The 27712-nt window shown below is 33.6% G+C and overlaps 2 protein-coding genes and 1 pseudogene across 2 annotated transcripts; 1 reads left to right on the forward strand and 2 right to left on the reverse strand.

Annotated features, from left to right (window-relative positions):
- Nucleotides 1–750: 750 nt before the first annotated feature.
- LOC117922149 (putative disease resistance protein RGA3) lies at nt 751–5804 on the reverse strand. Its single transcript, XM_034840183.1, has 2 exons — nt 2912–5804; nt 751–1060 (listed from the first exon to the last, which is right to left on the reverse strand). Exon 1 carries the CDS (start codon nt 5686–5688, stop codon nt 4327–4329), a length of 1362 nt encoding a protein of 453 aa, XP_034696074.1. The 5' UTR covers nt 5689–5804; the 3' UTR covers nt 751–1060; nt 2912–4326.
- LOC117921760 (putative disease resistance protein RGA4) lies at nt 2951–3811 on the reverse strand. The gene has a single exon (XM_034839720.1). It carries the CDS (start codon nt 3809–3811, stop codon nt 2951–2953), a length of 861 nt encoding a protein of 286 aa, XP_034695611.1.
- On the forward strand, nt 5687–26415 carry LOC117921761 (annotated as a pseudogene).
- The last annotated feature ends 1297 nt before the right edge of the window (nt 26416–27712 follow it).

Below are 27712 nucleotides of genomic sequence, written 5' to 3' on the forward strand. Positions count from 1 at the left end.
CCATTGCTTCAATTCATCCAAACGTAAAATAGCCAATTCCTTCAGCTTTGGGAATACTTTTGATGATGATCCCAAAAACTCACTACCTATGTATAGCACGCCATACATCTTCCATATCACCAGCTTCTCCAGGACAGGCAGTTGCCCCAAAGGAGGCAAACATGGACATCTTAAGCAAGAGTCGAGGTAAAGTATTTTCAGTTGAGCTAATGATGAACCCATCATTCAATTGGGCCACTCTCTATCACTATAATCGAATATACGTAGAGATTTCAAGTTTGGATGGGGTTGTAGAGCTTCAGCCGCACCCTTGGTCCCCTCCTTTCTACCAAATTCCAAATCCAAACGTTGGAGGTGTATCTTATTCTTCAGTTCTGCTTTTTCTGCCTCCCCAACATCTTTCACTTCATCCAACCCTTTAATGGAAAGAAGTCCTCTTAGGTTGTTCAAGTTTCTCAGGTCTCCTATTTGGCATTCATCGTTGCCATGACTACTCACAATGAAAACATTCAGTGTCTGAAGAGAGCTTAATCTTCCAATTCCTTTTGGTAAGCCCTCTAGAGTACCACAACTTTCAAGATGCCTCAACTTTTTCTCCACTCCTCCCGTGAAACACTATGGTACTGAACAATGACCGGCATTGCTCCTTGGACCTTAAGTTACTTGATAATACCTCACATTTATTAGGCAAAGCCCCCTCTAGGAGAAAATTTTTGTTGGAATCACAACTAAGCATTTGAAACCTTTGCATTGAAATTTCAAGAACATCCCACTTCATCCATTAGGTTAACAATAGATATGTCCTTAAAACAAATCAGAAGAAACATCATGCATGCATGCATGCTAGTTCCCATCATTCGCAAACCATTTATGTTGTAGGAAATAAATCCAAACAATAAAGTTGAAGTTTACACATTCTTACATATATAGGCAAACCAATAAAAGGGGAAAAGAAAAAGAGAAAAATAATTTACAAATCACCAATTTGAAATTGATTCATAGACAACTTTACAATACATAGGTGTTGGGAATTTTCTCTTCTTTATTTGAACTTGCTTCTCTGAAACGAAAAACAATAGTGTTAATCTCCTTCACACTCCATAACCAATAAAATTAAGATGGAAAAGAAATAAGGAAGCAAATAAAATAAGTCAAGACAAAAATAAAGATCAAAGCTTGCAACTAAAAATGACAAATAATAATAATAAATGATGCCTTTGGATATAATTTTGAGACAAGAATCAAGATGGTTTTTATTGATAAGTTATGAAATTTTCTTGGCAATATTTTGAGCAAATAATCTAATAGGTTAGGCTATTAAAATATTAATTAGTTAACATTTAGATCATGTTTTTCATTTGTTTTATTTCTCATGCATTATATTTGAAATATTATTTTTTGGAATAAGAAAAGGAATAAAAACTTCATCACTATGAAAATTAAATCTTACTCTTGTTGGAATTTTGGTTTCTCTCTTGTATGTAGTAATATGATTCACCTTCGTACCCATCTTATTTTTATTCTCATTCTCATAAATAGAACTCGCCATTAGGATCCAAGATATGCAAAGATCAACTTCACTTGGAAACACTTTTAGTTGTCTAATTAAGAACCATAATAGATAAAGAAACTAAGGGGAGAAAAGTAGTAGGTATTTAACACTATAAATATCCTATTTGATAATATATAAATTTAGTAAAATTGAATTTTAATTATCTTATATCCAAATTCAATTTAACAAAGTATTAAAAATATAAAAACCATTATCATAATTTTTAATGAGTTTTTGTTAATATTTTAGATATTAATTAAATATATAGAATTTTAAATTTAAAAATAAAATTATAAATATTTTAAAAATCATACATATGGAATCATTTCTTTTTTATCATTAAATACATCTAAATTATATTTTTCTATGAAATATATTTTTAGTGTTATATATTATTAATTTACTGTCGAATATTACAAATTATATTATACATATATTATTTAAGAATAACAACTTAAATAGATGTATTATTTCTTGTTTTATAATATTTTTTAATTCTTTTCAAAATATCCGTCAAAGCCGATATTTTTTATCCTTAACTTTTAATAAAATTTAACGGAGATATTATAAGAATGACTAACAATCAAAGGGGAATGTTATAAACTTGTAGAAATTTGTGTATGTTACCATCCTTGTATTAAACCTTTCAACTATTCATATAACCTTCATAACTATAAAAAAATATATTAATTATAGTCATTATGATTATAACCCTGTAAGTAGAATTTGGGTTTTTAGAAAGAGACATTTTAGAGTTTACTTTTTTTTTTTTTTTTTTTTTTTTCTGAATTTCTGTTTTCAGTTCTTCGCTCTATTTTCTTTATTTTTACAATTTATATATATACCCATGGGCCTGAAACCTGATCAATCATTGCGCCCATACCACCAGAAAAGGGGAAACACTAGGCCCATGGCCCAACAAAAGTCTACTCTAAGCCGAAAACCCCCAGCTCCACTAGAAAAGAGGCCTAAAATGGAATTTGATAATATATAACATTATATAGTATATATAGAGTCTAGAGATCACATATGACCACCTAAAATCTCTTCTACACAGATGTTGGAGCTTTTTCAAGGTATTTGAGGTTTCAAGTATAGATGAGGTATTTTTTTGGAAAAGGTTTTCGTTTTTTTTTTTTTTTGTAAGATTTCTCTTATTTTATTTTTAAACTTTTCAAGGTGTAGATATTATAGGATAAACACTTTAGTAAGAGTGTAAATGTGCCAAATGGACCTATGGATACAAGATAATAATGTTATGCAAAATGGAAAGCTACATAAAAAGAATATTTATGGAATATATTAATGTGTGCGATTATGGATGCAATGGAAATGAAAACTAAGATAAATTCAAATTACCTGTAACAAGAGCGACATGAGGTGAAGCGTGATGACCATTCAGTCCCATGAACATAATTCGACTTTTGGGATATGAGATATTTTGTGCCAATCCTCTCCAATATCCTTTCGATAGCGTTGTTTCAGAATAGGACAAGATCGGATGTCCAATTTCTGCAATGTTGTTCTCTGAAGCACGTGGTCCGGTAGTTCCTCCAGCTTTCGGCAGCCTATTGTACTCAAGTAATTGAGACATGGCATTATTGACCTCACTTCTTTTTCTTTTATTTCCCATTGCTTCAATTCTTTCATATCTGAAATAAGCAATTTCTTCAGCTTTGGGAATACTGTTGATGATGCTCCCAAAAACTCACTACCTATGTATTTCACACCACGCATAAAACCTATCCCTAGCTTCTCAAGGACAGGCAATTGCCCCAAAGGAGGTAAACATGGACATCCACCGCAAAACCAGAGGTTAAGTATTTTCAGTTGAGCTAATGATGAACCCATCATCCAATTGGGCCACTCTCTATCACCATAACAAGATATATCTAGAGATTTCAAGTTTGGATGGGGTTGTAGAGCTTCAGCCACACCCTTGGTCCCCTCCTTTTTACCAAATTCCAAATCCAAACGTTGGAGGTGTATCTTATTCTTCAATTCTGCTTTTTCTGCCTCCCCTGCATCTTTCACTTTATCCAACCTTGTAATGGAAAGACCTCCTCTTAGGTTGTTCAAGTTTCTCAGGTCTCCTATTTGGCATTCATCATTGCCATGACGACTCACAATGAAAACATCCAGTGTTTGAAGAGAGCTTAATCTTCCAATTCCTTTTGGCAGACCCAGAGTAGCAAAATTTTCAAATGGACCCGGACTAGCAAAATTTTCAAAATGCCTCAAATTAATTAGTTTACCCATTGCCTGTGGTAGTTTCTGAAGACTTAAACATCGTTGAATATTTAAGGTTTGCAAATTATATAAATCACAAATTGTTTCAGGCAACTCTCTCAAACTCTCACAAGAATATAGATTAAGGTATCTTAAATGTATCAATTTTCCTACCTCCTTAGGAAGTTCCTCAATCGACGTATTGCTGCCCAAATCCAATGCCCTGACACGTGTCAAATGCCCTAACAAATTAGGTAAGGGTACAACAACTCTTGATAAGACTGGTCGCTTAATCAAGAGGGTGTGTAGATTCGTCATGTTATAAGCGGAGACCAAATTAGGGGTGCTCTCTCGGACAACTAAGGTGGTATGACGAATCTTTTTTAAGAAGTCAATGCTCTGCATTTGTTGGTTGTCAACCTCCACAATAAAGCATTCATTCTGAGTCAAAAATTGAGCAAAATCATGCACTATATCATGCATCTTACAACCTATTATATCACCATCATCATCTTTTTCAAAATCTTGGAAGAAAGACCGAGCAGCTAAATATTCAAAGTACGTTCTCCCAACCATCTCCATCTCTTTACCCCATCAGAGTTGAGATAGCTTTGTGCCATCCACAACTTGATCAGCTCATCTCTCTTAATAACCGAGTCTTTTGGAAAAACAGCACAAAATGAGAAGCAGCATTTAATTTCAGGGGGCAGATCATGATAACTCAACAACAAAGCAGGGGAAATATCTCTTCCAAACACATCCAGCTTCCATACTTCACTACACAAAACATTCTCCCATTCTTCCCTATTATGTTTTGAACGCATGAGATTCCCTAAAGTTTTGATAGCGAGTGGCAAGCCCTTGCATTTGTCTGCTATTTTCTCACCAATTTCTTTTAAGTCTTCCATTTTCTCCCTATTCTTTCCGGAAAAAGCTATTTGATAGAATAATTCCCGAGATTTGTCCTCAGGCAATTTCCCTAAAGAATGCATGTATGTAGTTCTCATCATCTCAACAACATTCTCATTACGTGTGGTCACTAGAATTCTACTCCCTACAGCTCTGCAGGAGATAGTGCTCTTCAGTTGTTCCCACAATTGATGGTTTTCGGTCCACACGTCATCTAGCACAAGAAGGAACTTCTTTCCGCCAATACATGTTTGAATTTTTTGCTGTAAAGCTTCCAAATCATGGAGATGACAAGGCTCTTTTTGGAGGGCCTCAACAATAGCCCTACAAACTCTGAATGGGTCAAAAGGATCAGAAACACAGACCCATATTCTCTCATCAAAATGGGCCTTCACCTGTCGGTGGTTGTAGGCTAGTCGAGCAAGAGTTGTTTTGCCCATGCCTCCCGTCCCAACTACGGAGACGATGTGGAGGCCAGATTTCTCTAGACACTTCTTACCCAACAAATGGTCTAATATGATTTTTTCATCCATATCCCGACCGTACACCTCTAAAATATCAATTGCAGAGGTAGTTATAAGTCGCTGTGGTCGCTCCTCACTCCTACTAGAGACAAAATTAAAATCGGTCCGCTCACTTGCAACTTGCTTGAAACGGATGAAAGGGGAGGGCATACAGAAGCTTACCTTCGTCTTAGACCTGGAAGCATTTTCAACTCCCTCCATCTGGAATTGAAAAATAGCAATGCTCCACTCATCCAGCACGTCCATCATTTCGTAAGCCATGTCTTTGAGCCTCTCCAACCAACCTTGGACAGATTTTTCCTTCACTTTTCTCCTCTCGGCATCTTCAAGAACATCTCGGACGGAGAGGAGTGTGTTTTTGAGACTTTGAATTTCGGATTCAACACCCGGAGCCAGAGAAACTTGTTCATGAATCTGCTGTTCAACAACCGAAGTTAAGCGTTCCAGCACAATAGAAACGAGGGTATCAGCCATGGGGAGGGTGAAGAAGGTGGGATTGATGAATGAAGAGGAATGGAGGATGAATAAAGGCGAGTGAGATGAAGAGATCAGATCTGCAGCTTTAGTGAGTTTAATTATGGTCTATCCTTTTGAAAGCGGTGGGGCCAGAGGGATGCATTATTGAGGCTTTAGGAGCTACTTTATTTGAACTGTTGAGCATTTTGGAGCTGCAGTAGTTAGAAATTTCCTTCGCTAAATAATTCTGGTATTACTTCACCCTTAAAAGGCAACAAAACCTCTATAGACTTAGAGGCACGAAGTTGCCAAGACTTTTCCTTCGCTAAGGGTCTCAAACTGGCCCCACCATTATAGACTTAAGAGGCAGGAAGTTGCCAAGAAATTTCCTTCTATGTTAAATTTTTGACGCGGCTCCACCGACAACATGCCGACCACCACAATTTAGACTTTAGATATTGAAACCGCGTTTGTTTTGTTTCTTCAGTTTTTTTCCATACTTAGAGGCACGAAGTTGCCAAGAATTTTCCTACATTAAATTTCCTTCTATATTAAATTTTTGACGCGGCTCTACCGACAACATGCCCCACTGAGTTTGTTGATACCTATTAGTGCAACAGTTAAGCAAAACACAGTCTGTCAAATTAATAAGAAATGCTACTAATTTAAAAATAGTAATTCACATGTCAAGAGAAAAAAATCCTGATAAATTAGTCGTACATAGCTTTGAATCAAAACCATGCCCCACTGAGTTTGTTGATACCTATTTGAATCATCGAGGCTTGCATGATTGAGGCTGGTGGGGTCATTAAATAATGGTACATAGCTTTGAATCAAAATCCAGATAAATTAATCCCATCATCTGACTGAATATTCAGCATATTAAAATAGCCTTCATTCAATTATTATGGCCCCTTACAATTAAACTAATTAGTAATTGGTTCCAAGTCTCCATTCACCATGGTTGATAAATTTAACAAAATAATTCATTGTTCTTATTAAATATGTACAATTCACTTTTCACAAGTAAGGAGCAACTTAGTGCAACAATTAAGCAAAACACAATCCGTTAAATTCATAGGAAATGCTACAAATTTAAAAAGAGTTATTCACCACCCTAATAATAATTCTTACACTATCACATGTTACATGTCAAGAGAAAAAATAAATTCTTCGCTACTCTTTTCCCTTCTCTAGCATTCTCTAAGTTACAAAGCTCATTTACATATAAACTATATATATATATGAAATAAGAAAAAGGAGGTAGAAGAACAAAATGATTAGCAATATAAGGAAAATAAGTTTGTTGATACCTAAACTCTTACATTTCACAATTCATAACTTAGTTCTACGCTTCCATTGTTGAGAAGTTCAAAGCATCTTTTGTTGTCCTATTATACTTTTTTCTTTGCATATAGATAATTAATCAAACTTGGATATCTGTTCATGTTTGGAATTTAAAGTGATTTATAGAGCTTTAATTAGAAGCATACAGTAGTTTATTTCATATTTCTTTTTTCTGAATCCTAAATGAATAAAAATTATGTAAATTTGTACTTTTATGCGAGTTCTCACCACTTTTTTTTGAAGAAAGGTTAAGATAATAACCATTTTTTTTGTTTATTTTAATCTTTGTGTATAAATTTATGCTATTGTGCAAGTTTTCACCATTGGACTTTTGACTCACATTTTTTTGTTTAATAATAATAATAATAAACAAATATATATTATTATAAATCGGTTAGAATAAGTGAAATTATGATTAGAATACAAATAATGTAACCAAAGTGTGGAAATCATGAGAATGGTACAAAATATATTATCAATGTATTATGGTAAAAAATTTGTGACATTGATACGAAAAAGTAAGCAATGTATAGGATACAAAGTATATGATAAGGGTAAAAAGAATGTGATTGAAGTACTAAAATACACTTAAATTAGCAACATGACTTAGGTATGAACATTTTGATCAAATTATTAAAGGTATAAACATTGTAAGCTAGGTATCAAAAATGTGATTAAGGTACTAAGGCATGAAAAATATCACCTAAGGTATTAAGGTACAAAAAATGTTTTAAGTATAAATAATGTGACTAGAGTACTCACATACAAATATATTACAAGTACGAATAATGTGAAAATTTTCTGAAAAATATGATCTAGGTACGAATAACCAATTTAATTATGAGAAATGTGACTATTATGTGAAATATGTTGACTAATATATAATAAGGTACAAAAAATGTTACCAAGGTACCAAGACATAAAAAGTACGATGTAGATATAAATAATATAACCAATTACTGTTATATTATAAAGCTTGAATTAATCTTGTTATCCCACGTAAGGGGTAATGGGGGTTGAGTTTGCAAGAGTTTAAGGGGGCAATACCCCTTGGATTTTTCTATTTATTTTTATTTTTTATTTTTTATTAAATGACGAGTTTGGTCATATTGTATTTAATTATTGTATTCTTAAGTGTTAGTACACTTTGTATATATAAGAATCACATTGATCACTTAATAACATTAGAAATCTCGTCTTTTCTTTATTTGCACTCGTGTGTGTGGTTTGATTAACTATTACAAAACATGCTATTGACTTATAAAAAATGTGAACAGGGTAGTAAGGTACAAAAAATATTATCTAAGTACGAATAATGTGGTGAAATTATAAAAAATATGACTAAGGTATACTGAGCTAAAAAAAAAATAACCAAAGTTATAAGGCATAAAAAGTATGTTCTAGATATGAATATTAATGTAACTATGATGGAAAGAATACGAACCGGGTATTGAGGTACAAAAAGGTAACCTAGCTATTAAGATAAAAAAAAGAAGGAATGTAGGTATAAAAAATGTTATCAAATCATTAAAGTATGAAAATCATTACCTAAATACAACAAATGTTAGTACTAACTAATTAAGATATGAAATATGCGACTAAATTATTAACATATAGATTATATAACTTAAGTACAAAGAAGATGATTAGGGTACAAAAATATAACTAAGGTATATAGAATGCAGTTCATATATAAAAGTATAAAAAATTATACTTTAAAAATTATATAACTTATCTTTAAAAGCCCTTTTCATATTTAATTACCATTTTGTTAAGGGGGTGGTAGAAAAAAAAAATTAACTAGATTTAAAAAAGCTTAGGAATTCAAATTGGAGAAGAAAATCCTAGTTCACCTTTTTGTTCCTTATTATCAATGCATGTATTGCAATTGAGTGAAGTCCATCTCAACCTACTCCAATTCTGGTATGGTCACGAAAGTTTGGAGTTGAATGGAGTACGGGTCATGTTTCAAATTGTTGTTCGAAATTATGATTCATTCTAGCTCTTTTATCACAACTTAGATGCAATGCCCATTTTTGTTTATTCAAATGTGGTTTTAATTGAAGTAAAAAAAAGAAGAAGAAGAAATTATGTGACTTCTAGGACTAGTTTGATTATGAGTTTGAGAAGATGTTTAAATCGGATAATATTTTTGTTTGATTGTAAGTTTGGGAAGATGTCTAGATAGAACAGGCTTTTTTTTGGCCCTGGAGCCCTTTTGGCCTCAAACTCAAAGATGGACCATAAAGGTGAAACTGTGGTGTAATGACAAATTCAAATGAAAATGTTATCATTGTTTTCAAATGCTTACTTTAAAATTATGAGCATAGAAAACACGTTCTAAGTTGTTTGATATTTTTTTGTAGACTAATTTGGGAGACAATTGAAAATATGAAAAATAATTCATATGGAAACTATGGGACCCCGTGGCCATCTAGTTACTTGTCATAATTAACGATGTCCTCACAACACCCTAACTTACTATATGTGCAGTAATTACCTAGAACACTTCTTATTGCAGGAACACCCACCATTTGAATCAAAGAGGCCAGTTGGAGGAGAGGATTGTTGACCGTTGACTAACAATTAGCGGCGTTTGTGGGAATTGAACTAAGAACCTCAAGTTAGAATGACTAACATACCTCCTAGAATGCATCCTTATTCAACAAGTATGAATGATAGGTTCCATGCGTGGCAAGCTAAAATGGAGAAAAGGTAGGAAGAGCATGAGCAATGCATGCAATCTTTGCTTTAGCCTGCAAAGCGGCTAAAGTGGGAAAATGAAGAATTGAGGGCATAAGTGGCCATTAGACATTATGCAAGCGGAGGAGCCATTGCACACCCAACTAGTGCGAAGCAGAATGATAGGAGTTCCCTTGCTTGATAGAGAACCATAATTGCAAATAGACAATGATTTTTTGCTAGCAGCTCCCTAACCCTATCAACCCTGTGGGGATCCAGAATAAAGTAGTTAGTTTGGAAAAGCCAGGTAGACGAGGCTACAAGTACTGTCAAACAAAAATGTAAGCGAGGATTGAAGTGAGGGCCATGTACGTTGGGTGCTCCAAAAAACTGGTTCAGTCATCCCCAAGAGGGCGCTTTACCAAGCCATTTACCGTAATGTATGAATCCTAAGCTCCAGTTGCACAAGGCCCTGCCAAAGGCGCCCGTAGGCATCGTAAGCAGACAGTTGGACGATATGTTGTCCACATTGTTCGACTCACACATAGTCAATTACAAATTACCTAGAGGATTCACATTTCTAAAATTTACGGTGTATGATGGATTGAGTGACCCCTTCAATCATTTAATGAATTTTTGACAAATAATGACCCTTGATATAAGTAATGATTTGCTATTATGCAAAGTCTTTCCAACTAGCCTTCATGAGCCAACCCTTGTCATCGTTTCATGAGGTCCCCTAGAATTTGGTTAACTCATTTAGAGATGTCTCGAAGGCATTTGTGGCAAACTACTTGTGCTTGACCCAATAAAAGCATAACATATGCACTTTGCAAAACATCAGAATATTGGAAAACGAGTCATTATGGGATTTCATCAAGCAATTTGTCAAGCGGTGTTGCAGGTGGAGTCTTATAGCATGGATGCCCAACTGTAGATTTTTAAGAGAAGTATAAGTCTAGGTACCCCTTTCTTCGAATCCCTTGTGAAAAAGCCAAATGCCATAATGGACGACCTATTTTGGAGGGTAGATAAATACGCAATCCTTGAAGATAATGTTTAGGTAGTGTCCCAAAAGATTCTTATCACAAACTAGGTGGCCAAAAGCAATAGCAAGCCGAGGGTTCAAAGCCATCTAACAATCAATTAAGGTAGGAAAATCGAAGATCCTCCCAACAAGGGTAATAGAGATGGGAACTGCTTCAGTTCACCCCTTTGAATGTCTCATGCGAGTGGATTTCTCCTCTTATCCAAGAGCTACTAGAGTTCAGAAAGACAATGCCCATCAAAGTAGATCTGGCCAAGAGATATCAAAGCCGATGGTGCTCTTATCACAAGGAGTATGGTCATACTACAAAAGAATGTTGACACTTGCATTACATGGTGGAAAATCTAGTAAAAGTTGGACACTTGAAGCACTACATTTAAAAAATTTAGGGGCACAGTGAAGTACTAAAAGAAGCGTCGAGTAGAACCCTGACTTTTCCTGTTGAATAACGCTTTCAAGTGATAAAATACCAGTCCAGGTGACATAGGAGGAGCATGATTAGGATCACCATTGTAAGAGAATGAGTGAATATGGTTCAGTGCACTTTCACTCTTGAAAGTGCCCGACCAATTGATAGGCTATTCACTTTAACACCAGTCAATCCCAATCGGGTCATAGTGCCTCATGAAGACGAACTAGTTTTAACCCTCAGAGTTAGTGGCTTTAGTGTGTGGAGAATTTTAGTTGAACTGAGTAGCTCCGCTAATCTTTTACAAATGTTAACTTAAAAGCAAATGAGTCATTCGCATGAAGCATTGGAAAATCTTGACTGCATCTTGTCCAGATTTAATGGGACTACCACTATATCTATGGGAGATGCCTTGCTCCCTAATGAAGCTGAGCCTATCACTTTATGTCTAGGTTTTTCCATGGTAGGATATCTAACACCCTACAATGTCATACTTGGGTGAGCATGGTTGCATAAGATGAAGGCCATCTTGTTTACGTACTATCAAATGATTAGTTACTTGATAGAGAAAGGCTAAGTGGATCTATACGGGAGCTAGCTGGCAACTCGATAGTGTTATCAGATAAATATGTTATAAGTTGAATGTAATTCCAACAACACGATCGATACAATAGAAAGTTTGATGTTTCCATCCGGACCAACATAAGCTAATACAGACATAGATAAGTAAGATGTTAGAGGCTGGATTTATTAGAGAAGTGGAGTACCCCAATTGGTTAGCCAATGTAATGGTAGTACCTAAAAAAGGCAGGAAATGGAGAGTATGTGTGGACTACACAGACTTAAATGAGGCTTGCCCAAAGGATAACTTCCTACTACTACAAATAGATCAAATAGTTGACACGACAACCGGACATGGAATGCTCTTGTTTCTTGATGCCTTTTTCAAACACCATGAAATACCTATGCATTCACCGGATTTTGAGAAAACTGCCTTCATTACCTCATAAGTCTTCTATTGCTACAATGTAATGCCATTCAACTTAAAAAAATGCAAGGGACAACCTTGTGGATCTGCATTTTTTACATGCGGCCCCACTCAATGGTGAGACTCACTTTTTAAGTGAAAAATTGTATTTTATTAAAAAAAAAAACTGGAGTCGCCACTTATTTTTATTATTTTTTAAAAGGAAAAATAAAGTAAGAAACTAAAACCTTAAAAAAAAATGACTCTTTAAACTTTTGGAAAAGTGTCTTTGAAAAATTCGAGTTTAGGTTTGGGGATTAGGTTACCTATCGGGAGGGTACTTAAAAAAGGTAACACCTCTTTAAGCCCTAAAAAGGTCTCTACTAGTTAGGCTGATAGAAGTGTGGTAGTTGAATGATTGATTTAGGGTACTAAAAAAGGTTAAAGTGTTTACCTAAATTCTAATAATATATTAAATATGATAAACAATCTATATACGTCACAATCATAAAGGAAGAGTAAGATGTGTACCTGCAACTTAAAATGCTATTACAAGATACCAAAATTAGTTCAAACAAAAAGATATATAACATGCATCTCATTAAAAAAAATGAAACAAACATCAAGGCAATCAAGGACAATATCAAACATAAATATAGTTCGCACAAAACATTTCTTATGTAATTAAAAAAAAGTGAAGGGTGGAGAGTGTACCTGAATAACATATCTTAAATGCAATGCACTTCCAATACAAATAGAGAAGTTAGGATAAAAGATGATGACAAGTAATTATGAGAGCAAAACCTATTGTGCATTGTATTTGCATGGCATGAACTTATAGAGACATTAGTTATACAAGGTATATATCCAACTAAATAACTCAACTTTGGGAAAAGTTTTTTGATGCAAATTGCATTCTAGAATCAATTTTAAGAAGTGAGTAACATCATTCAATTTTGGAAATTTTTTTTAACACACTCAAAAAATAATCAAAACAAAATTTAAAACTAAAGTGTCATTAGCTAAGTTGAAACTAACAACAAAGATGAGTTTTAAAAATCTTTCATGTAGGGGTTCCATCAATCCCCATTGAATATTCATAAGTTCAACCTGTGCATCCTCAACCTCAAGTGAAAAGATTCACCAAGGCCAAGAACATTTCCATTAGTTTGGGGGCACAAGTTCAAATTTATGCGAATAAAAACAAAGTTTTTGGAAAACCAAAAGGAGAATGCAATTTGCATGAAATGAGTTGCATGTTTTTAAAAGAAAGTGTGATTTTTACCCTAAACCTAGAGCAAATTTTCTTTTAAAGTCTTTAGATGATTCAAATCATTTAAAAAATAATTTAAATTTTTTTTAAATGATTTTAGGAGGAGCAAAAAGGAACCGAGTGAATTAAGAAATTCTGAACAAAAAATGCAAAAGTTGGGATTTTTGATTCCTAACTTAAAAGGATTTGAAAACAAGAGAAAAATCAACTTAGATATTCTTTTTGGTTACCTTTTCATTCATGATCCATGAGCCCCATTCATGATGGAGAAATTTCATTTTTGAAGAAATTTTGACTTAACTCCAAATGAATTAAGAAAACATTTTCTTAAAAAAAAGGTTTGAACTTAAGAAATCCTCAAGGAGCCTACTAAGTAAGTATCAAAATGAGGAAAACTAACAATTTAACCAAATGTAACATCTAATGAATTTCTTAAAAAAATATACTAATAGGAAAATTTAACCGCACATACATTCAATGAATTTTTAACTAACTTAATCAAACTAACACTTAATGATTTTTTTTAAAAGCTCTTAACAAATGAATTTTTTTGAAAGCTCTTAATATATAAATTTAGCAAAACAAACACTCAATATATATATATATTTAAAACATTTGACATATAAATTATCAAAACAAACATTTTATGAATTCTTTTAAAAGTATCTTGCATAGAAATGGATCAAAACAAACTCTCAATGATTTTTTTAAAACCTTCTAACATATAAATTATCAAAACGGACATTCTATGAGTTTCTTGAAACAATCTAGCATATAAATTTACCAAAACAAACACTCAATGAATTTTTTAAAAGCACTTAGCATATAAATTATCAAGATGAGAACTCAATGATTTTTTTTTAAAGCATCTAACATGTAAATTTAATTAAACTAATGGAAACTAAAACCTAAATAACTGGAGAATATATATATATATATATACACACTAATCTCTAATTTAAATCAATAAACCAACAATAATAAATTATAAACACATGGAGTAACATAATCAAAGGAACGTACCCTAAAAACTAAGAACAAAAACAAGAACATGAAATTTTGAAAGCATGAAATTAACAAAACAAACTAATGAAAACTAAACCAAAATAACTTAAGAATATATATACCAATCTCTAAATTAAATCAATAAACCAACAGTAATAAGCTATAAAACAGATGGAATAACATGATCAAAGGTATTTAAACCTAAAAACTAAGAACAAAAACTAGAACATGGATTGTTGAAAGCATGGAATTAACAAAACAAACTAATGGAAACTAAACCTAAATAACTTAAGAATATATATACCAATCTCTAAATTAAATCATTAAACCAACAATAATATAATATAGAAATATGGAATATCAAGTTCAATGAAGTCTAAGCCTAAAGAAATTTAAGAACATATTCTAACATCAAACTAACAACAAGAAATTTTAAAGCCATGTATAAATAAGAGATCAATGAAAACTATCTTTAAAAATATTAAAAATGTACTCCTAGATGAGATATTGACAATTAATAAGTTCAAAATAATTGAAATCATGTATTAAAAGAAATTGATGAAACTTATCATTAAAGGACTTACAGAGAATAAGAAACCAAAAAAAGAAAAAGAAATGAAATTAAAAGGAACCTAGACTCACCTTTGATATGTTGATGTGTGATGTATCTTCCAAAAATTTCTGATGGATGCGCCTTCTTTCCAAGGTTTAGCCTGTGTGTGTTTGCTACCTAATTATGTGTCCTTCTTCCTCGCTCCAGCTTGATCTTTTTTATACTCTCCAAGTGAACTGCATCTTGCACTAAAGTGACAGCCTATACATTGCCCTTTTCTCTTGTTGCCGTGTGCCTTGCTGTGATCCAAAAGTAGTGCCACCTTTTTGTTAGATGGGCAGTATTTGAAGATGAGGGCGTGGTTCATTTTCCCCTATACTACTGCATGCTTGGTGTAGAAAAGATCACATTGGCGTCTGCTTTCCTTCCAAAAATACATTGAATGTCCTCACACGCTCAATCTGATACCTCAGAATCACGCTCAATCTTCAAACTTTCCCAAAATGTCTTACCTCTCTCCACCACCAGCTTGATTACTTCGAAAACTAACCTAAATCTCACTCCCAAAATCTAGCCCGAATCTTCCTTTGACTAGCCTTATTCCCATAAAAAAAAACCTTTGTTTTTCTTCTTAATCCCAACCAAAAACAAAAAAAAAAAAAAACAAAAAAAAAAAACAGAACATTGTTGATGTTCTCTAAAAAATAAGTTATTTTCCATCCAAGGATTCCCCCTCCTTGAATCCCTTCCAGAATACAACATGTATATCCCACGTGATACTTCAAATCTCCTATTAGAAGTCCCTCTCTAATCTTCCTTAATGCCATGAATGATGAGTCATTTTTTTTCAAATCTCTATGGCAGCCCCTATCTCCAAGAGTCCACATTTTTTTTTTTTATAAAAATCTCGTCTCATATGGCAAGTGGCAGCCGTGTATACCAAGTGGCAGCCCACATATCTTCAAAATCTCCTTGTGCATGAATTATACCTTCCAAATTCCCTTCGTGGCCGTTTATCCCTTTAGTCATTTTCCAACTCAACTTTCAAAAAAATTCCCCTTTCCTTATGTCTTTTCCAATCTTTCATGCTCTCTTAATGGTAGCTGTTAATCTCAAGAATCCTTTTTCCTTCAAAATATCCATGTGGCGTGAATCATATCTCCATGGCCTCAAAGAATCGTCCTTAATAAAATCTCCTAAAAAAAAATCCTTCCATATCTAAAGCTCTCTTTGCCATCCAACACCATGAGAGTCTTTTTTTCTTTAAATTCTTATCATGTTGTGAATCTTCCAATTTCCATATGGTAATGCTCCAAGTCCACCCAATTTCCTTCTCCTTTTAGAGTCTTACTCCATTTAAAATTCCAATGGCAGTCGTGTTTCAATATAAGGAGGATCCTTTCCTTCCTAAACTCAATTCAAAATATCAATGTCTTAATGTCTTAATGCCTTCCTTATCATCTCAAATAAGCCCCCATGCACATGCTATGTAAGATGATATGAAATGTTGTTCTAAAATGCACCTAAAACTTCCTAAAATGAAACTAAATAAACTATTCTAAAAATGTACCTAGATGAACTAACTTAAAGTGTACCTAAATGTAATGAACTGAGAATGTAGTTGTCGTTTACTCTCTCGCTGGCGTATCTCCATACTTGCACGCCAATCAAAGTAACCCTTGTCACCCATGGCTGACGATCGACTTCTGGAGGGTGTTGACATTTTTGTTATGTTTCCCACAGAAGGTGCCAATGTTGTAACCTTGTCAACTGAGGATGGATTCCTCCCTTAGTCATGGCAGGAAAAGTTTTCATTCAAATGTCGGAATTTAGACTCCTTGCTTCCCTACACGAAGATGCCCGGATGGGTTATCCGAGCACCCCCTCCGAAGCTCAAGTCAGGCTAGAGATCCCTAATGAGAGAAAGAGAGAGAGAGAGAGAGAGAGAGAGAGAGAGAGAGAGAGAGCTAGAGAGAGAGAGCTCACTGTATCCTCCTCTTTTGTTCTTCTTCACTTGTGTTTTTATAATGCTTTAAGGTGGAGGAAGCTCAGTGATATTGAGTTGGCTCATACAATGATGATTTGCGTAGTAGCGACAGAGCAATTATCACATCTGCAGGGCAACTGGGGGCTGTGTCAGGCGACGCTTCATGACATAACCTGCCATCCTTTCCACCTTGCTGATGCCCTAAGACCTTGTATATTGAAGTAGACGTAAGGGTGGGAAGAGTCTCATCACTCAATTCAATGTCAATTAGTTATGATCTCATATTCCAGAGAAGACTTGAGGCTATTAGGAGAGTTCAGGTTGCTCAATGGCCTAAATGGTTCGGACATGAGGTTCCCCTGGATGTCTTGGAAGTCGTCCGGACAGTGATGAGAGATGTGACACGTGGCCTAGTGATTGGAGCCAAAATATGTGCTCTAATGGCACATATTCGATATGATTTGTGCACCAAAGGACATTCAAATCACCCAACTTGACCTAAATCAATGCTAAGGCCCTAGCCATGAGTTTAATCTATACTTTGGAGATTTATCTCAGGTTCAAGGGAAGAAAATTGTGCAAATTGAATGACTTTAGATTTTGAAAGATCAAGAAAGGGCTAAATGAGGAAATAAGTGAGTCAAGACTCATTGAACGTAAGGAAAGGCAAAACAAGGATATCATGAGGTTGGAGGATGATAAATGACCATTATGGAGTAAGAAAGAAGGCAAGAAAGCATGGGAAATGAGGCATGAAGCAAGATTCAACTGCATGGAAATTTAGAACTAAAAAATCTGATGGCATTATATAATCTGACTTTGAGGACAAATTTGGAGCATTTTCTGGAGTCCATTATATACTTACTATATATCATTTCGAAGCTCGGGAAGTCAGGAGTCAAATGCTTCAAACGGTTTGCAAATCAGAGCTGAAATGAAGAAGTTATGGCCATTTGAATACAACTGCACCAAGTTGGAGGGTCATTTCGAAATCATTTCGAAATTCAACTTATGATTTCGAAATTCAACTTATGAATTCGAAATCCACTTCGAAATGACACCAATTTCGAATTCACCCATTGCCACTTTGATGTTCCGCCTCCTCTACCTCGGGAATTGCATCTAAAGCACTCCATCCACCCTAGGTGGACCCCACAAGACTAGAAATCACCATTTTATTATTTTTTAATCATTTTTAGGAAATTATTTTGTAATAAGTGGCCAATGAGAGTGTGCCACAGGTTAGATAATTGATGATATTATATAAACTCTCCAAATTCTAGGTTTTAGGGATCTTGGATTTTATTTCTAGAGAGTTTAACATTGAAGGTGGAAGAAGACGAGAACTTTGGTTTGTTTTCTTTTTCTTCTTTATTGAATATATTTTTTTTAGTTTCTTTTGATTCAAATTATGGATTTTTACCCTATTATGGATCGTGAATGTGACATCACCCCCATGAGAGGCTAAGAGCCAACTTGGGGCTTGAAGCATGAAAACCTAAGGGCTAGGAAACCTATAGGGACAATGGGTAAATTATTATAATAATGAGATTAATTATTGGTTAGGTGACAATTTATCATATTTTTATCCTATCCTTGTGAGTTCGTTTAGGGAATGATACGGTAGGTTATTACTTGATACTAGTGATTCTTGGTAATTCTTGATCATTAGTTATCCTCATCTTACCTACCGTTATTTGCCCCTAAACAAAGCTATAAGGAGTAGGAAGGGTTAAAAAGCCAAATCTTAAATTGATAATCAATTTCATTCATTTGATGGTTTTATGAATATGTTTTAAAAAGGAAAAATTAGGTTTCGGATGCAATTTTGAGTTATAGAACTCAACTTGATCGCGAGTGGCCAAGGATCCCAAAAACCCTAAGATCATATTACTTAAAATACCCTTGTTTTCTCTAAATTCTATACCCTAGGTTGGATTGTGGAAAACCCCAAACTTGAATCAATTGAATTTAAAATCAACATTCATTTTCTCTTATTAATTTAATTTCTTTTACTTAGTTTCACATTATTCACATATTGTTTTTCACTTAAGGATTTAAACAAAAACAATTCATTTATTCTAGTATTGACAATTTTCATAAGCCAATCCTTGAGAACGATACCCGGAATACTACAAAAGCCGTAGTGACTCTTTCTCTAGTTTTTCTTGACCAGAGTTACTACGTAAAAAGGCTAAGTATTTTGGTACAATAGAGAATTTTCGGTCACCTAGCCAGAACGATGCCATGTGGACAGACGCGTGGACGTATTGGTGGACATGTGGGAGAAGGCCCCTACACCATGCACATGGCCACCTTCATCTCACCATCCTTCTAATCTTCATACCCCAACACACCCATCACCATGCCCATTCAATCACTCCCCATCTATCACACCCATTGCCCATAGCTGGTTTCACCATCGAACCCACTTCTCTCACTATCCACAACCCCATTCAACACCTGACCTTATAAACTCACTTCCTTAACCACCTCTTCCATTCATACCCATCCTACCCGTTACCAAAAGAACAGGCGATGAAGTTTTTTTTTTTTGGTTCAACGTGTAAACATGAAGAGATTGAAGTTGTGGTGATATCAACTGGAGTTTATTCCTTCTTTGGAAAAACAACACATTTAGTTGACTTCGTTGAAGTTATTGGACATTTCCAGAAGCACCGATCATACAGGAATGGTATCAACAATCTTCTTGTGCTCTTAATGGGAGGAATATCCATTCCATGCCTATCACCTCCGTCCATTTCAACTGTGACGGATCTCTCATTGTCTCCGGCAGTCACGACTATTCTTGCAAAATTTGAGCCTCCGACACTGGTGCTCTCTTGAAGACGCTCATTAAGGATAATGGTCCCGCCAATTCATTTGCCAAGTTCTCTCCTAATGGCAAGTACATTCTCATTGCTACTCTTGATGACACTCTGAAGCTTTGGAACGTAAATTTGGAAAGAAACCCGTTTACTTGGTCCAAGGAACATTGTACCTAGATGTGATTGAACCTTGCCCACCACTTGGAAGTGGAAGAACTCGCTCCCACACAATCAACAACCATCATAATGTTGGAGCGTTTCCTAAGGATATGAAATTGAAGCTTATTGAACCACTTAAACTTCTGTTTAAGGATGAGGTTCGTGAACTGAGGAGGATCTTGAATGTTCCTTAGGCATTTCTACAAAGCCATCCGTTCCTTGGGCCTGGTCTTGTAGTGCGAGTTTTGGGGAACGTTATAGAAGGAAACGTCTTGGATATTTTACGCCAGGTTGACGAGATTTTCATTCAGTCAATCAAGGGTACCAGAATTTATGATTCCATTTGGCAAGCTTTTGTAGTGTTTTTACCAAGGAGGTAGTTGAAGCCATGACATCTTTCAATGAGAAACCTCTGATTCTTGTAATCTCCAACCTAACCTCACAATCTGAATACACTACTGAAGAAGATTATACATGGAGCAAGGGTCACGCGATCTTTGCAAGTGGAAGCCTATTCGACCTAGTTGAATACAATGGCAAACTTTTTGTCTAGCTTGGCAAACAACACTTACACATTTCTTGGATTTGGGTTGGGTTTGATCATGTCTGATGCAATTCACGTGCATGGCAACATGCTTTTAGCTGCTTCGGAAGCTTTGGCTGCACAAGTGACATAGGAAAACTATGACAAGGGACTGATTTACCCACCATTCTACAATATTAGAAAGATGTTAACTCGCATAGCTGCTAATGTAGCTGCTAAAGCTTATCAACTCGGTCTTGCTAGTCGTCACCCTCATTTCTGCCAGCATCTCTCTACCCTAGGCCCCACTTCCGCATGGCCATGTATGGGCACCTTCGACATGCAACCCGAAAGGCCAAGTGTCGATCCACTTATTTTTTCTTCTTTTGATGTTAATTTTTTTTTTCTATTCCTCCATTCTCAAATAATTCTTCAAAATTTCAATTTTAAAATTTAATTTTCAAGATTTCAAATTTCAAATAATTTCCAAAACTCCAATTTTCAATTTAATTTTCAAAACTCCATTTTTTTAAGCTTAATTTTCAAAAATTTAATTTTCCAATCTTTAATTTTTAAATTTAATTTTTAAAACTTTTGTTTTCAAACAATTTTTCAAAATTTCACTTTTCAAATTTAATTTTTAAAATTCTCATTTTCAAAATTCCATTTTTTAAATTTAATTTTTAAGATTTCAATTTTCAAATAAATTTCAAAACTTTAATTTTCTTTCGAATAGTTTTAATTTCACTCCATTTTTCAAATATTTTTTAATTCTACAACTTTTCATCCTTTATTAGGGTTTTAGGTCATCAAAAATCCTGATTTTAATAAGTCTGCTGTCATTCTCATTTTGGTTTGCACTTGTACAAATTTTCTTCGTTTTTCAAATAATTTTCTATTTCTCTTGATTTAAAATAAGCAAGAATGATTTTTTTTTTCATAATTCCAAAATAATGGAATTTGTGAGACTAATTCATTAAAGATAAATTGGGCTTTGGTGGGGCCCTACATATGAGTTTTCTCTTCTGATTATCAATTGCTATACTTAATGAATATTGCTTGATATTTTTCTTGTTCTTTGATATGCATGTAATAATTCTATACTTAAGCTAACCTTGTTTTTATGATAGCGATTTATTACCTGCTGCCAAGGTACGCTCTCACTCTTACTTTGTTTATTTATTCATTATCATGACTTGCTTTTGACCTATGATCATTGTGGGTATCCATTGATTTCCTAGTTAATTGTTATGCTTGTCTCACCTTATTTAGTAGAGACCCGTTTTTAGGGATTTAGAGGGGTGCTTCTGTTTTTTGTCGTACCTTTTTGATAAATAACTTGACCCTCGAACCCAACTTTGGTTTTTCATAAACCATCTTTTCCAAATAAGAAGTCACACTTAAGGTTTGCTGTCATTCTCAGACCTTTTCTAAAAATCATATTTTTCACCCAATAAATAAAAAACGAGGTTACACTATCGAGTGGGAACACATTGAGCAAAATGCGGGGTCCACACATCTTTTTGGAATTACATAATTTTATTTTTTATTTTCTCTCATTTTTTTTCTTTTTTCTATTTTTTTTTCTCAAAACAAGATATATATATATATATATATATATATATATATATAGCTATTTATTTATGTAATAAATATTTTAATGAGAAATTAATGGTTTTCTATTCATACTCAAAATTTTGTTCATTTATAACACTCTAAAAAGGAATGAAATCAATAATAAGAAGAAATAAAGAGCCTTTTATAGACATTCATATTAACCAATAATAATGATAATAAATAAAATAACGAGACAATGAACTATTTTCTTGAAATTGGTCAAACTAATTTTTCTAAAAAAGACATAGTAACAACATAGAGATAAGTTTATACTTATATATATCGTATATATTCAATTTATTGCCTTTTTTTTTTTTTTTTGTATTATTAGTCCATTTGGATGCTATTTTAATTATTATTTAAATTTTAGTATAAAAATATAGGAAATAAAATTTTAAAAATGAAATAATTTAGAGAAAAAAAATAAGTTAGGAAAAAGTTCAACCTGTTCTAATAGGATTTGAGTCATATAACTTGGTAGCTCGAGTTCAATCCAAATTTGAAAAAAATTGAAAAGTTATAAAATTTATCATTATACTTTGATTTATATCTCAATTTAACATCTAATTTTTTTCTAAGCAATATCAAGGATACATTATGTCTAAATATGCATTTTGAGATTGATTAAAAAAACCATATGACAAATTTGTTAACCAAGACAACATGAACCAAAAAAAAGGGGGGATATTTTACATCATTCAATGATCAATGTGATCCTATGTTCACAGAGTGTATCAACACTCAACAATTCACAAATAATCACAATGGTGACATTCTAAAAAAAAAACTCTCAATTATGAGAATACTCTCTTAACAAACCTTAAAAAACATAATAGGGTTGAATATATAATGGGGAAAATTCATCATTTATAGTATATAAAAAAAAAATTTCTCTAGTTGCCCCCTTCCTGCTAATTAAATGGATAACTCAATTCCTACTAGTTTAATAAGGAACTCAACCCTTGATCTTCCGAGCAAACACAATAAAATTAACTTAAGCTTTGTAGTTCAATAAAATATATAAGCTTTTAAATAAGATTTTATATAATAATTTGAATATATTTAATTTATCTATTGGTTTATTACATAAATATTTTATTTTATGAAAAAATTAAATAAAATCACTTGTTTGATAATTATATAAATTTTAAATTTTAGGATTTAAATGGAGATATAGGGTTATGGTAAACTTTGTTCTGTAATTCATAATAAAATAAATAAATAAATTTATGTAAAAATTCTATCCTACCAGTTGAGATCTAGTAGTGTCTAATGGTGTCAGGCACCCCTTATCGAAACACGTGATGAGAAATCTAGACAAGCCACATCACCCTTTCAAAGTTTCCCCGTCAAGCACTTTAAAAACCCAAAAAAAAAGAAAAAAAGAGAAAAATGGTAAATATTCCAAATCTATTCAAATCTTTTTAAGTTATTTAAAAATTTAAAAACAAATTATTATTAACTTTATAACTAATAATAACAAAAATAAAAAGAGTTGATTATATTTTATCCTCCTATTTTTCTCATTTTATTTAAAAAATTCATAATTTATTCCTCATGATAATTTAAGTCACCTCCCTTTAATATTTGATTAAATACATTTAATCTTATTAATTTAAAATTTCTTCAAAATACTTTTTTCTAAAATAAAAATGAATATGGATAAAAATTTAAAATTAATCCAAATTAAATATATTTAATTAAAACCTCAACACCATAAATGAAATTAATTTTTTATTCCTCAAATTTATTATATTTTTACATTTCATATTTTTCCAAGGGTATTTATTTTTATACATTTAAAAATAAGCGGTGATAAAAAAAAAATACCAACTCAAGCTATTCAACAAATTTCAAAAAACTAATTATTAAATTTTTAAAAATGAAAAATTCTAAATTTCTTTTTAATTAAAACAAATCATTGAAATACTAATTGTAAGCATCTACCATCCACCCCATACTCTTCTTCCTCCATACTTTAGTTATTACTTTTTATTACTTTCTCCCTCACTCTATTCATTAATAATCTCATTTTATTATTTAAAGTTTTCTACTTTTCAATATAATAAACTAATAACATTACTTTACACATGTATCCAACTATACCTATCATTTAATCACTTAAACTTTTATACTTTATTATCTTTTGAAGTATTTTCCTTATAAAAATAAATACTTAATATTTTTTAAAAGTTTAAAAAATTCAAAAATCAAATTTTATTTTATAATATATCACCTACAAAGTAATAATAATAATAATAATAATAATAATAATAATAATAAATAATGAGAATAATTGATTACTTAAAAAAAATATAAAGCTTATTTAGTCTTATAATTTAAAAATAATTTTTTGTCTTTAAAAATAAAAAATTATTTTAAAAAATTTCTAATTGATTGTTCGTTGTTATTTTGTAAATAATTTTTAAAAATAAAATGAAATAAAAAACAATTTTTAGAAAATAAGTAGAAATTATTTTTACTAATTTTTTAAAACAAATTTAAGAAAATATGGCAACACGGATTTAAAATTTTTCTAAAATATTAAATTTAAAAATAAGGTAAAAAAAAAAAGTTCCCTTTACCTTCATTTTCCTTTTCCTTTAAGGTGGTAAGAAAAATGAAAAAGCCCAAGTCAACTCCACCAAGACAATCGTGGAAAGATTTCAAAAAAATCTAGAGAGAGAAAGTGTAGAGAGAGAAATGGTCTCATCTTATTTATTAAGAAAAAATGAGTTGGTGGTCGAGAGACAACTAATTGAATTATAATAATGATATAATAATAATAATAATAAATACTAAACGAAAATAAATACATATTCAAAAGCCTAAAGCGCTCAATCAGACCCAAAATGTATGTTTGTAATGGAAGTGAAGTGATCAATTTGAGTGATTTTACCCCCAATCTTGGTGAAACAATGTTTCTTGTGAACAAAGGGTGAATTTGCTTGTTGGTGCAATGCTTCCTTACTGGTTCTCAGCCATGACCATGAAGAGTGTTGGAAGTGCAGCTCTTAAGATGGTTGAGGAGGTTCGCAGACAGTTCAACACCATTCCAGGTCTGATATAGGGCCTCGCCAAGCCTGATTATGCCACTTGTGTCAAGATCTCTACTGATGCATCCATTAAGGAGATGATTCCACCTGGTGCCCTTGTCATGCTCACACCCCTTATCGTTGGGACCTTCTTTGGCGTGGAGACTCTATCTGGAGTACTAGCTGGCTCCCTTGTTTCTGGTGTCCAGGTAATATCATGATCATTAAATGTATAATTGGAATTTCATGGTTTCTGATCTACTAAAAAAAAAGAGGCAGTTTATCTTAAAAATATCATGAATTATGCGAAGAAAAGTCAGGGTTGAATTTAAGTTAGTGAAATTTGGGAACAAAATCTTGTTAGGTGTGTCTAGCAATATAGACATGCATGAGTAGTCAGAGACTTCGCAAAGAAACAAAATGCTTATCTGAAGTACTTTCTAGGAGCTTTGTTTTTGGCTGTTAATTGAAATTTTATTTTCTGATTTGCTCTTTGGATGTGTGCTTTTAACAGATAGCAATCTCTGCTTCTATCACTGGCGGTGCATGGGATAATGCCAAGAAGTACATTGAGGTAAGCATACGGTGAAGTGAGGCTATAGGTGGTTTCCTCTCTTGGCCCGTGTTTACTGTTATTATTGCTTTGACGATATTATTCCATTAAGTGGTAATTTTTGGAATTTTGTTGTTAGGCTGGTGCTTCCGAGCATGCAAGGACCCTTGGCCCAAAGGGGTCTGATCCACGCAAGGCAGCTGTGATTGGTGACACCATTGGAGACCCACTGAAGGACACCTCAGGCCCATCGCTCAACATCCTTATCAAGCTCATGGCAGTGGAGTCTCTCGTCTTTGCTCCCTTTTTTGCCACTCATGGTGGGTTGCTTTTCAAGATCTTCTGAGGAATTGGATGATGAAAAATACATGGGCAAAGGGGTGATTAGCTCTTTTTTCCCCAATATTTATTGGGCACCTCTCACCAATTCATCTAATCTCCATATCCATCCATCCCGACATTGTGGGTTTTTCAAGTTAGTTTCTATGTTTAGGGAAATATTATTTTTGAAGGGCTGATGATGATGATGATGATAAATCATGATTGGTAAGGGAGGACAGGCAAAATGGTTTTAACTGTCACGGAAGAGTCAGGATGGTAGTGTGTTACTTTTCTTTATACCTCTTTTTAGAACAGCTCTGTTCCTAATTTCCTTGTAACCTTATCCTTTTTCCATTAAAAGCAAGGAGAACATGTTCATCAATTTTGGGTATTTTTGCTGTCCATCAGTGGAGCTTTGTAGTTTTTGTTTGGGTTAAACGCGTGCAGGGCCTAGGTAGATGGAAAATGATGCCGGTCTTTTTAACTCTTGGATTTTAGCTTTATCATCTCCAAATTTAAAAAAAATAGATATCTAAGGTATGTTTGTTAAATGATGTCTAACTTTTTTATTAATAGTTGATTTTAGTGAATTATAACTTTTATTAATAGTGATTGAGACATAGCATTGTTGACCTCTCTTTTTTTTCTTTTATTTCCCATTGCTTCAATTCATCCAAACGTAAAATAGCCAATTCCTTCAGCTTTGGGAATACTGTTGATGATGATCCCAAAAACTCACTACCTATGTATTTCACACCATACATTTTCCATATCACCAGCTTCTCAAGGACAGGCAGTTGCCCCAAAGGAGGCAAACATGGACATCTTAAGCAACAGTCGAGCTAAAGTATTTTCAGTTGAGCTAATGATGAACTCATCATCCAATTGGGCCACTCTCTATCACCATAATCGAATATACGTAGAGATTTCAAGTTTGGATGGGGTTGTAGAGCTTCAGCCACACCCTTGGTCCCCTCATTTCTACCAAATTCCAAATCCAAACGTTGGAGGATCTTATTCTTCAATTCTGCTTTTTCTGCCTCCCCAGCATCTTTCACTTCATCCAACCCTTCAACGGAAAGATGTCCTCTTAGGTTGTTCAAGTTTCTCAGGTCTCCTAGTTGGCATTCATCATTGCCATGACTACTCACAATGAGAACATCCAGTGCCTGAAGAGAGCTTAATCTTCCAATTCCTTTTGGTAAGCCCTCTAGAGTACCACAACTTTCAAGATACCTTAACTTTTTCTCCACTCCTCCCATGAAACGCTATGGTACTGAACAATGACCGGCATTGCTCCTTGGACAGTTCTCCTAAGGGTTGCTTGTACGTGGTTCCCATGATTGTAGAAACGTTTTCGTTTCGTGTGGTCACCAAAATTCTACTTCCCGGTGCCCCACCCTTGAGAGAACTCTCTTCTTGTTCCCACAATTCATAGTTTTCAGTCCAAACATCGTAGCACAAGTAGGAACTTCTTATCGGCAATAAGTGTGCGATTTTTTTGTTGTACAGCTTCCAGCTCATGGAAACCAGAAGACTCTTTCTGGAGGGCTTCAAGAATAGCCCTAGAAATCCTCATTGGGTCAAAAGGATCAGACACACAGACCCACGCCCTTTGATGGATGCTAATTGAGCAAGAGTTGTTTTGCCGATCCCTCCCATCCCAACTATGGAGATGCTTTCTCGGGAACTCCCAACCAACAGCTTGTCTATTATAATGCCAACATTATACAAT

This window comes from Vitis riparia, chromosome 9, assembly GCF_004353265.1.
Source record: "Vitis riparia cultivar Riparia Gloire de Montpellier isolate 1030 chromosome 9, EGFV_Vit.rip_1.0, whole genome shotgun sequence".
NCBI lineage: Eukaryota > Viridiplantae > Streptophyta > Magnoliopsida > Vitales > Vitaceae > Vitis > Vitis riparia.